Raw genomic sequence first — 12213 nt, 5'->3', positions numbered from 1 at the left:
AGCATAAATTGTGTTAGAGAAAGAATTAATTCAGAAAGGTTTTTTATTTTTATTTCTTTTAATTTTTTGAAAAAAAATTCTAGTGATAACATTTTGTATCTTTACACAAAGATAAAATAACATTCTCCTATGATTTTTTACTGATATTAAGAAACAAAGTTATCAGCTTCAATGTTATAAACAAAGATATAACACGTATCTTCATATAACACAAATATATTCACAATATAACACAAATTCTGGTGGTGTTGTTATTGGGTTCTGGTGTCGAAGTTAAGGAGTTCTGTTGATTCTTCACAATTTAGGAGATTGTTGAAATATTTAGCTAGGATTTCCACATTGCCTTTATTGTTACAGGCTAGATTATGGTTTTCACCCGTCATTAGTAGGGTTGGGAGTTTGTATTTTTGGAGTTGTTTTTTGAAGGTTTTGTAGTAGTCTTTTTATTTGTAGGTGTCTTTTTATTTTCTTTAGGGTTCGAATGGTTTCTTTTCTTTGTTTTATTGAATTTTGGAAGGATGTTTCTGTTAATAATCAGACAATTAAAAGACATGCAAATAGTAATGTTTTCACAATCTTTTCTATTTACAAAAACATAACATAGATTCATCCATCCTTAATATTTTTACACTTGATAATGAACAGTTTTAACATATTAGTTTACATAATGTATATTTATATGCACTATATCTAATGAAGAACTGTGTAAAAGTTATACTGTCATTTTTATTTCCATTATTGTAAAGACATAAAATAACAAGTATTATTTTACAAACTTATTAAATGTGTAAATTCAGATCTAAAATTTTCACAAAGAATATATATTAAGTAATTAAATTACATATAACACCAAACTTAAAATTGCAGATTTTTTTCCATCTTTTATGACAGCATACGATCACACTTTAGTCAAATCTGTTTGAAGACTTGTTTGTAGTCCTCCCAGTACTTTTTCGTTCATTTTGATCTCTGTTTCTTTCTGGTGTTGAAAATATTCGTGTTGTGAGTTTCTTTCTTGTGTGAATGTGAAGCGAGTGTTTTTGTACTTGATTTTTTCATTTAATTTTATTTTGTCTGTGGTATCTTCTTGTGTAAAGCTAATTTCCTTCAGATTTCTCTTATTTCTTTGATCCATTTGCATCCTGTTTTGGAATTTTTTGAATTGACATTGTACTTTACCAGCTGTTTCAGAAATCTCAAAATCTTACATCCTTATGATGCGTCCAAAGAATTCTAGTCTCCTCTTACGCATGGTATCAGTGATGGGTTCTAACTCTTTGTACACAACTTTGTTGGCACAGTCCATCACTGCCTATCTTTCTGGTACTTTTTGTTGATGCGGGTTCTTCTAATTCTTTTTTCAATTTTCTGGAGTCTGTCTGTCTTTGTTCATTCAGTGGATGAATGTTTCTGTTTCATATGCTGCTTCTGGTTGTATAATTTTGTTGTAGTGTCTTATTTTTGTGTTTATCGATAAACATTTTTGTACTGTACAGGCTAATTTTTGTAAGTTAGGTAGCTTGTTTGTCCTTGTTTCGATTAAATTTTTTCATTTAGGTTGTTTGTTATTATTTCTCAGAGATATTTAAACTGGGTTATTATTTTGTCCTTATTACCATTTACATTTACTTCTCTTAATTGTGTTAGTTTTTGGCGGCATAATTTCTGACATTTTGAATATTTTGAGGCCAATTTTATATGCAATGATTTAAAGTGTTAATATCTGTGTTTTAACTTACTGTTTTGCTAGCAGTGCCAAGTTATCGGCTAAACTATGACAGTTTGTTTTGATTTTTTGGCCTGTATTTATTTTTGGGAGACTTTTTTTAGACATTTCCTCATTACCATTTCCAGAGCGCAGTTACATAGTAGCGGTGAGAGTCCAGCGCCTTGGCGCAGTCCTGTTTTGATCTCAGATGATTCCAAGAATTTGCCTCTGAATTTCATTTTTGATTTAGTGTTTGTGAGGGTCAGTTTTATCGTGTTTATTAATTTGGTATGTAGTCCAAGGTGTCATAGAAGTTTTAGTAGGGATTCTCTACGGATACAGTTGTACGCTTTCTTGTAGTCTACAAACATTATCACCTTGTCTCTGCTTCCTTTTTTGTTGTAATCCATTATTAGCTTGAGACTCATGATCTGGTCTATACAATTCCTCTTGGGTATGAAATCTCTTTGGTTCTCCTAGTTCTTTCTCGAGTTGTAAACCGATCCTGTTGAGGATGCTTTTTGAAAGAATTTTGTAAGTTGTGGCTAGGAGTGAGATTACCCTACAGTTGTTGGTTCTGTTTTGTCTACTTTTTTATGTAGCAGATGGATGACGGCTGTTTTCCAGTGTACTGCTAGTTTTTCTTTGATCCAGATGTTGACAAGCTGTTGATGAAGGACGATTTTTTCTGATCTTCCTGCATGTTTCCAGTTCTTTACAAAATTTTGATCTTTTCCCACAGCTTTGTAATTGTTCATCTCATCCAGTGCTTGGTAGACTTCTTTTATTGTGGGAGGGTTGATGTTTTCTGGTGGTGTTGTTATTGGGTACTGGTGTCGAAGTTTAGGAGTTCTGTTGATTCTTTACAATTTAGGAGATTGTTAAAATGTTTAACTAGGATTTCCGCATTGCCTTTATTGTTATGGGCCAGATTATGGTTTTCACTCTACATTAATAAGGTTGGGGGTTCATATTTTTGTAGTTGTTTTTTTTAACGTTTTGTAGCAGACTCTCAGCTACGTTTGTTGAATTCTTTTGATTTGAATCTTTATGGTATTGTCTTTTTATTTTTTGTAGGGTTCGGGTGGCTTCTTTTCTTTGCTTTATTAAATTTTGGAAGGATGTTTCTGATTTTTGGGATTAGTTTTAAATAGCCATCCTTGATGTCTGTTCTCTACTGTTTCATCACATGAGTTATTCCACCATTGATACTTTTTGCGGGGTTTTATTGGGACCAATTCTTCTGCAGTTTGTTTAAGGTAGTTGATTAGATCTTTGAGTTTATCCGTGATTGTTATTTTTGTGGTTGCTTTTTGGTAATTTTCAATCATTTGAGTAGGGTCTGTTTTTTTTTTAATTTTAGGGGCTGGTTTTGTTGCTTCCTTTGGGGAGTGAATTTAATTTTAATTTCACTACATAGTGATCTGAGCCTGTGTCTATTCCTCGGACGACTTTTATGTTTTAGATCTTTTGTGGTGGTGTTTGCTCATGAAGACATGATCTATTTGCTGTTCACCTTTATTTATTATTTTGAGGCTGTTCCAAACTGCTGGACACTTTTCATCACTTTATTCCCAGATATAACTTTGTAGAACCTATATCCTTGAGATCTCATAGCATCCTGGTCAGTGTTTCTTAATTCCTCTATGATGAGAATTTTGTGTTGATCCATTAGGTCGGTTATTATTTTTAGTTTACCGGTCTGCATAAGTGAGTTTATATTGTGTGTCGAAATGTAGGAGATTTGCTTCAGTTTGAGTTTGGATTTTGTATTGTTCATGTATGTGGTGTTTGAGCATTTCAATGCTTCTAATTGCATGTTATCTTTTTTAATGCAGGTTTATTACTAGAAAGATATTTTGATAGATACCCAGTCTAATACTTACTGCATTAGCTGTGGGCAATACATAAAATAATGACATTGGAAAGTTATTTTCATGCCAAACTTAGCTTAAATTTTTTATTAAAGGTATCATAACACTAAAATCCATTATCATTTTCAAATATCAGCCATTCAGCGACGTAACAGCAGCTGTTATAATTATTTTTAATTTATAATAATCATCCCTGACTGAAGTAGCAATTAACAATAAAAATGGAAGATAATCAGAAAAAAAATTATCTGTACAAAATTGCCCAAAAATTGGATTACAACAAGAAAAGCTTATAATTGGGCATTAAACAGGAAATAATTAAAAAAACATTTTTACACCGTTCAATAATGCAAAAAACAGCTGGTAATTATTTAGCATTAAAATTATATTTATTGTTTTTGTAAGTTTACAATAGTCAGCCTGTAGCTCCATAATGGCTGCATTTAGAGTAGAATTCCAATGAATAAAAATGTCCTAAAATACTATTTTCTACCCAAAGATACTATAAAAACATGAGGTTTCCATTTCAAATAATAAAGTTTGTTGCCTTATTAGAAAAAGGGCAAAGATTTCAAAAATGGTAATACTGTATTTATCAACAAAAAATCTATGAAAGGATCTCCATTTAAAATTTCTCATAGAACTTATAATCTCTGAGATCTCAATGTTGGCCATCTTGAGTTGATCACCCTGTATTGTATTACTTCTTGATATAAAAGATACATTAATTTGATGTTTGCTCGGTCTTTTGAGACAGAAATAACAAAGCAAGTGCAAGATGTGCAACATGTTTTATGTACTGCCAGTCCATGTGTGAACAGAGTGCAGATGTCATTTGTATAGCTGAACAAACTATTTTGTGATACATGTAACATGCAACAGTACCTTTGGTGAAGAATGCGCTGGATAACTGCTTCACTTTTTACTTCCATTTGTAAATTTGACATGGATATTAACTTCAGATCAGCCATGCTCATTTCCAGAATATCTTGTGTCTCATCAGGTTGCCTATAACCTTTGTAATTACAGTACCTTTTTATACACTTTTTTTTTGTATTATAATCTCAGAATTATATATCCTGATATAATGTTTCATTACATTATATATAAGTACAATTTTTTTTTTTTTTTTACTTTTCAGCCGGTACTGATCAATCTGCAATGAATTCAGAATTTGATATTAGTGTTAAATCATTAACTGTTATTTTAAATCAATCAGAACATGAAGTCGCTCGTGCTAATATGTCACATTTAAACGCTACTGTTAGTTCAGTGGCTGGTAGTGGTGTAACTGATGTTAGAGCAAATGTTGGTTCATTCAGCCTACTTGATTTAACTCCAGTTCACAGTCAGTATTATCGTGAACGCTTTATTACTGCTGGACTTACAATGTTACTTACAAAGTAAGTATTTTTTATTAATGTTATTGTTATTAATAGTGTAATTTTTAAATATTTATTGGGTCTGTATTTTTAGTAAATTTTCCCATACTGAGTAGAGGTTTTGTAAAAAAAAATCCTTGATTTAAGTCCTTCCATATTGTGTTTTTTTTTTTTTAATAATGTCATTTGTAAATTTATGACCGTGCTTCAGTTACTTCATTTTGCTATTATTTTGTTTATGACATTTTAAGTTTCCCAAAAAATATTTCTCCTATCATAAAAAAGGAAACATATTATCATAGGTTCAGAAAGTAAACTTCTTAGAAATAATTTGTAAGGATATTAAAGAAGTTTCATATAACAAGGAATTAAAAAATGTGCAATTGTAAGAACTGGCACAAAATCCTAAGGAAGAAGGTGAAACAAAGATACAAAAAAAGCTGAAGAAGCTTCTTTTCAGCAGTTAATTTTCATTTTTTTATAAGTAAATAAATAACTAATAGATTTAAGTTAAATTATAAAAATCTGATATATCAGATTTCATTTTTTACCCGTAATGATTTATTTATTTACCTGGTCCAACTTATCAGATTTTAAAAAAATCCAAGTAAGTATCCTTTAATTATAAAAGTGAAGTTTTATTAATTGTAATTTTATTTTTTTATTATTTTTCACATTGTTGGATGGTAATGTATTTGTAATACATTAATGCTTATATTTCATAAAAAAAGTACACCTAACTGACAATGTGTTTATGATTATCTGGTGCGAGGTTTCAGTAGTTTTTTTTTTTATTAGATATCTGGGTTATAATTATTAGTTGTGGTATTTATATTTTATTTACTTTCTTAACCAGTACTTATTTACTGATTTTAATTACCTTTTTCTATAATTTTACATATAACGTTATATTTGTAATGTGTCCAATGGTTATTTATTTATAGTAAGGCTTCTTTAAAAAACTATCTTTTACATTTTCCTGATCATTATTAAATGGTTAAATTTTAATTCAGGTTAGTTTTAATTTTGTTTTTTATGTTGTGCTTTTTTCTTTAATTTAAAAAAAAAAAACAGAAAATGAGTAAAAGAAAAGTTGTGTATATTCAGCATTTTGGCTTGTGTGAGAGATTACAAAATCTGTAATAAAAAGTTTATTTTCAAAATTTTATGATAATGTTCTCAAGATGTTTATAAAATTGATTGCCCTTTATAGTAAAATAGATAGTCTGTTAGAGTAGTAATTTTTTTATTGATATTAAATTACTAAATTTATCTTTCATCATTTTAATTTTTTCCAAATTTATTAAGTTAGGAAACTAAATATTATTAATTTATTTATTTGAAAACAAGTAATTTTTTTTTATAATTTGATAGCAAAAAATTACTTTTATTCTTAACAAAACAAACTTGAAAACAGTGTTATAAATTTAACAAAAAGATCTATGTCTTTAAATAATAAAAATAAAAAAATTGTGAAGGTTAAGAGAGTTAATTTAACCTTATAAAAATTTATACTGTAGCAAAGTTTTATAACAACCTAACTTATTAAAATAACATATTTTGTTATGGGAAAAGAGTCTAATTAATGTTGTTTCTATTTACATCATTGATTTATGGAATGTAAAGTAAGGATTTACTGTTTATAGTACGTTTTTCATAACAGAAATTGGTGCACATTAATTTGTTATACTATTCTACATTTTCCCTCTTTTTTACAATTGTGATATATCTAAAGTACAGGTAGCTTTCTGTGTGAGTTATGTTGTTCATTATATACTGTATGTGATGAATAAAATGGAATTTTCATTCTTAGAGTTAAATTTCAGTTAGCTTGGTACGTTTGTAACCTAATTTTATATAATTAAATGTAGAAGTGATGAATTTTCAATTACTGTTAATGTTTTTTTTTATTTTTTATTTTTATTTAGATATCAACAGTCAGATAAATCATCAAGAGCTGCTAGAGAATTTGATATTAAACTAGATTTAGATATGTCATCTGTATTGTACGTACATACACAAAGGTTTGTAGCTGAACTTCAAGCATTTTTTACACATTTCTCGCATCTGCAACAGCTGTTGGAAAGCATACGTTCATCTACTAATGTAATTATTCTTAAATTTGTTAACTGTTTGTATCTTTTAGACTTTGGTTATTTATTGGTCAAGTGTGTTTTGTCAATTAATTTTTAATTTATGACTCATTTTCATGTGTAATTTCGTATTTTTTAATCACCTCTTTGATTATCTTGGCATTTGTTGTTTTTATGTAAATTTTTTTATTTTTCCTGTTTGTAAATAACCTTATCCACCCTGAAAATCAATAAATACAAAGGGCACTAGGAAAGTTTTTATTTTTTTATAATATTTTAGAGTAATTTGCACTGCACATTATACACTTCTCCATCCTTCAAAACCAGTCTTCAAGGAAACCCTCCCACATTTCATCAGAAGTCTGGGCACACTGATCATTCCAAGCCATTAGGAGCTCATCATTGCTCATAAATGTCTCCCTTTCAGTATGTTCTTTATCTGGGAGAATAATGTGAAATCACATGGAGTGAGGTCAGGTTTGTAGGGAGGATGCTCTAACAGTTTTATTCCAGTAGTGACCAAATACTCAGAGCAAACTTTGAAGTGATCCAAGAATGTTAACTTTGTGAGGAAACCAAACCATGTGTCTAACCGTGAGTTTGGGTGTAGCTTCTTGAGAGCTTCAACAACTTTAAGCAGGCATTCTTCAGATTACCCCTTTCCTGTAACTCTTCTGAGTTTCCAACACAAGTCACTCTAAACCTCCTGTCACACTAACCTACGACCACCACTCTGTTCTTCAGTGATCTGGATTTTCAAACACCCTCATCTTCAAACACCTACTGTTGGGTAAAGTTAACAAAAATAAAAGAACACACAGCTCGTATTTGCCAAAAGAAATTGGACTTTAATTAGAAAGAAAATAAATGAACTTAAGTTAAATCATAACCTTAAATTAAATTATGAAATTAACATAACTTAATGATACTTAATAAACATAACTTATAATAATATATAACAAATACAGAAAATAAACATTTTTCAAATAATAGTTTTGAGAATCTACAATTAAACAAAGCCTGAAAAAACAAAGGAATATAAGACACCTTTTTTACAATTAGATACTTATAAACATAACATCAATAAAAATAGTGTAACTGGAAAACTGTGCAATTACTGACATATTCTGTAATAATGAAAATTAGCAATGAACAAATGTCATTAACTTAGAAAAATAAATTACAATAATTCTTATTATTGGCACTGGCCGTTCCTAACTTTTGAACAACAAACATCATTAAATAATTAAAACTAGCAATTCTAGTTTATTGAAGAAAAAGAAGCCACGATAATCTTCCAGTATAAGAAGAGTTAATTACAATAATCAAATTGAAATAGGTAAACATATAAATAGAGTTCATTTTGGTAAATAAGCTTTCTTGAAAATATAAAATTACAAAGAAGTTCAAAAACGTAACTTCACATCAGGAGTTATTTTCTTTAGATTAATTTAAGAGAAGTAATATGAATTCAGTTCATGAATAGATAATAATTAATCTCTGCGATTAACAAATTACATTAAACTGAATGATAGAGTCAAGTACAATAAAAACAAATTGTAATATGTTATGTTATGTTATGTTAATTGTAATAAAATATGTTGCACATGACATAATAACATAACCTTATATAAGCCACCTGCCGTGACTGCACTTAAGTGAATAAATGGTTTTTTAAACCAAACTTATAATTGAAAAGCATAATGTACGATTAATCGAATGTTTCACAAATTTTACTAATATCGTAACTGTTTACTATAATAAATAATGAAGGATTTGAATATCCCTTAATAACACACGAATAATGGTAAAAAATGAACTCGTGAAATTAAAGTGCACATATACATACAGTTTATCCTTGGCATAGTCTGTAACAGAGGTAACAATTTGTGATTAGAAGTTGAATAATTACGTAGCATCTCAGATTTGTAGTGATGAGTTTGGAAAGAATACTGCATCGATGAAAATGTAATCAGCAGCTGGAGAAGATTCGGTGTCGATAGAATTGGCAGTTTGTAGTGATTGAAACAGTTTCAAGAGAGATGTAATATACAGAATTTGAAGATTAACTTAACAAAGAAACGAGACAAAACAAAACATAGAGATCGGGGAAGTCACGAAACACTGACGAGTAGAACTAGAGAATATTTCGACGGAGAAATACCACAACGTTTATAAGAGTATGAAGACGACGAAAGTATTAACATTAAGCGAGAGAGAGAGAGAACCACAAGCTGGTCCCGCCCGGGGACCAGCCTGTACATCCAAACAACATGAAATACAGAACTGGAATGAACAAAGCTGGCATGGTGAGAAGTAAGGGAAGCGAACAAAGCAATGGACAGAAGAGTGTGTGTGTGTTGACAACAAGAGTAGTGTCTAAGTGTTAGTATGAGAACGATTAGAGAAAACGTGTGGAATTCGGGAACAAAGACAAAACAAAAATAATTTACAAGCAAGCAGACCATTAAAGAATTACGTAAGACTGATAAAATAATTTCTGAATACACAACTTGAAGAAATACCATCAGGGCAGACAAAGAGAAATAGACTTCTAGGAACTATGACAATATTGAAATGACAATGACAATATTGAAAAACTGGAGACTGAGAGAAATGATATCGAAAACAAACCCAAACAACCTATTTAAAAATACACGTAGATAAGCCTTACAAAAATGCAAAATAAAATTACCAAGCCTGTAAACTACAAGACTTGACCCTAACCTTGAATTCATTGGAATAAAACAACTTTACGCGATGGTGTAAACATCTACACTTTGTTTTAAGTCTAGGTTTGGATGTCATACTAGTACAGCCAATTCATTTCATCACCTGTCAGTATTGTTCACATAGGGAGATTTCTCATTTTCAAACTTTTTCAGCATTTGCTGGTACCATGAAACAACTTGCCATCTGACCGTTGGTCAGTTTTTATAGCATCCAAATGGTACGAAGCTTTCTAACTTAAAAGTGACGTTGCAGAGTACCATGAACTGCTGGTGCATTAATGCCCAAGGACACCTCTGTTTGGTGTTAGGTCACATGCCTGTCTGTCTCAAGCATTTTTCATGCTACAGCAATGTTTTCCTGAATCACTGATGAAAATGGTCGATCTGACCTTGGAGCATTCTCAAACCAGAATCTTCTTTTTCAAACTCTCAGTACCACCTAAATATTGTTGTATGATGAAGACTATACTCTCCAAGCACAGGAATCATTTCCTCTTTAACACCGATCAACACTTAACCCAAAATTGCAAAATTGCCCAGTATTCAGTTTTCAACCACTCCAGCATCACTAGTTCTTTTCTCTAGTATAGCTAAGAAGCAAATGACACTGAGACAGTGACTAGCGCAACTGCAGTGCAGATTGGGACCTGTCTAAACACATAACTTGTAACCACCTGTGACTATCCATTCCATCATATTACAGAATTTTCCCAGTGCCCTCTAAGTTGAGCCAAATTTATAAAGAATAATGACTTTAGAATTCTTTAAAAATATATCAGTTCAAAGAGAACATTTTTTCTACGTGATGAACTTTCATCTATTTATGTATATGGTGGTTTATGTATATGTATATGATGGTACTTATGATAATGGGAAATCACATTTTCTGAACTCATTATCTTCTTTTTTTTAATTTTGTTTATGAACCTACAGTTTTCTAGTTTATCTTTTAATATTACATTTTTTTCTGTGGATTTTAATCAGAAATTGTTTTGGTTAAAAATTGACTTCTCTTGCTACCTTGATTATTTTTCCCTATGTTGTTAAATAATTGACTCCATCTCTTTCTTGATACATAATATTTTTTTTCTTATCTTATAATTACAGAAGGTTAATTTTAATAAAAAAAAATTCAAATTCAAATTTTGTATATACAATTTTTTATCAGACCATATAAAAGTACTTTTATTGATATATAATATTTTATGCATTTGTCTGCATAATTAGATGCATAATCTTTATGTTTGACTTACAAAAAGAAAGCATGTCATTAAATATAATTAGAATTATACTTATTTGGTTAGTAAAGAAAAAAATTATGAAATATATATTTTTTTATAATTGTGCACTTTTAAATACAGATGGTTCAATTCTGTAGTTTATGAAAAAAATATTATAAAAAAGAAATTAAAAAGTAAATTTAAAAAATTGAAATCCAAGCAAGCTGGTGATCCTTATTAATATATATGTTATCATGAAAGACCGAAATTAGAGAATGTCGACACATTCCAAAAACATTAGTGAAACACTGAAATATTTATTTTTTAATTATACATTTGGACCTTTGCCAGTATATGTCAAAAAATGATAATTTTTGGTAGGGGTTGAAATGATAACTAAAAATTTAAAAAAAAAATCACCCAGCACCAATCTCTAAGGTAAATAGATTATGAGAAATCCCTATAAAAAAAGGAAGTTTAAATTTAACCCAAGCATAACCTATGCTCACTAACATCATCTAATTAATGTTAAATATACAAATTGTATATTCTATTCTCCAACATGGGGGATGATTAATTAAACTCACCACTTTCAGCATGCACTGATGGTGAAAGTTAAATAAAAATATTTTTATAAAAAAATTGTACAAAGGGCAAATCATCTGACTATTTATTTACATCGTTATCGTTTATCTGTGCAGTTAACATTTTCTGTATATCCTGATTGGCTCTTTCAATTTATAAAATTTTGAAAATTTGATTAAGTTTTTTTATAAATGCGATGAATTAATTAATCACCACCAATGTTGGAGAATAACATTTATAATTTGTATATTTAACATTAATTAGACAAGGTTAGCAAGCATAGTTTATGTTTGGCTTAAATTTAAACTTCCTTTTTTATGAGGGTTTCTCATAATATTTACCTTAGATATTGGTATCGTGTGATTTTATTTATTTTTTTTTAATTTCTAGTTATCGTTTCAACCCTACCAGAACTTATCCGTGTTTGTCAACGTATACCAGTGAAGGTTCGAATAAGCAAAGATTTTAGTCTTTCACAGACGTATTTGGTATGTGACGACATTTACCGGAGATTATCAACATTTGCCAGATATAAATCTTTCACAGTAATATATATATATATATATATATATATGTAGACAAGTCAGAAAACTACTGGCAAAAAATATTAATGACTATT

At 29.6% G+C, this 12213-nt stretch overlaps 1 protein-coding gene across 1 annotated transcript in view; it reads left to right on the top strand.

Moving 5' to 3' along the window:
- The window catches only part of Vps13D (vacuolar protein sorting 13D), a 250013-nt gene that overhangs the window by 126233 nt on the left and 111567 nt on the right, over positions 1-12213 (top strand). The window contains exons 31-32 of the mRNA XM_075378066.1: positions 4724-4985; positions 6893-7070. Of these exons, the coding sequence (XP_075234181.1) occupies positions 4724-4985; positions 6893-7070 (440 nt within the window). The remainder of the gene's footprint in view (positions 1-4723; positions 4986-6892; positions 7071-12213) is intronic.

The sequence above is a fragment of the Lycorma delicatula genome, chromosome 11, assembly GCF_047948215.1.
Source record: "Lycorma delicatula isolate Av1 chromosome 11, ASM4794821v1, whole genome shotgun sequence".
Lineage (NCBI taxonomy): Eukaryota > Metazoa > Arthropoda > Insecta > Hemiptera > Fulgoridae > Lycorma > Lycorma delicatula.
The sequence above is the reverse complement of the archived record's forward strand: the minus strand, read 5'-3'. Positions and strand labels throughout refer to the sequence as shown.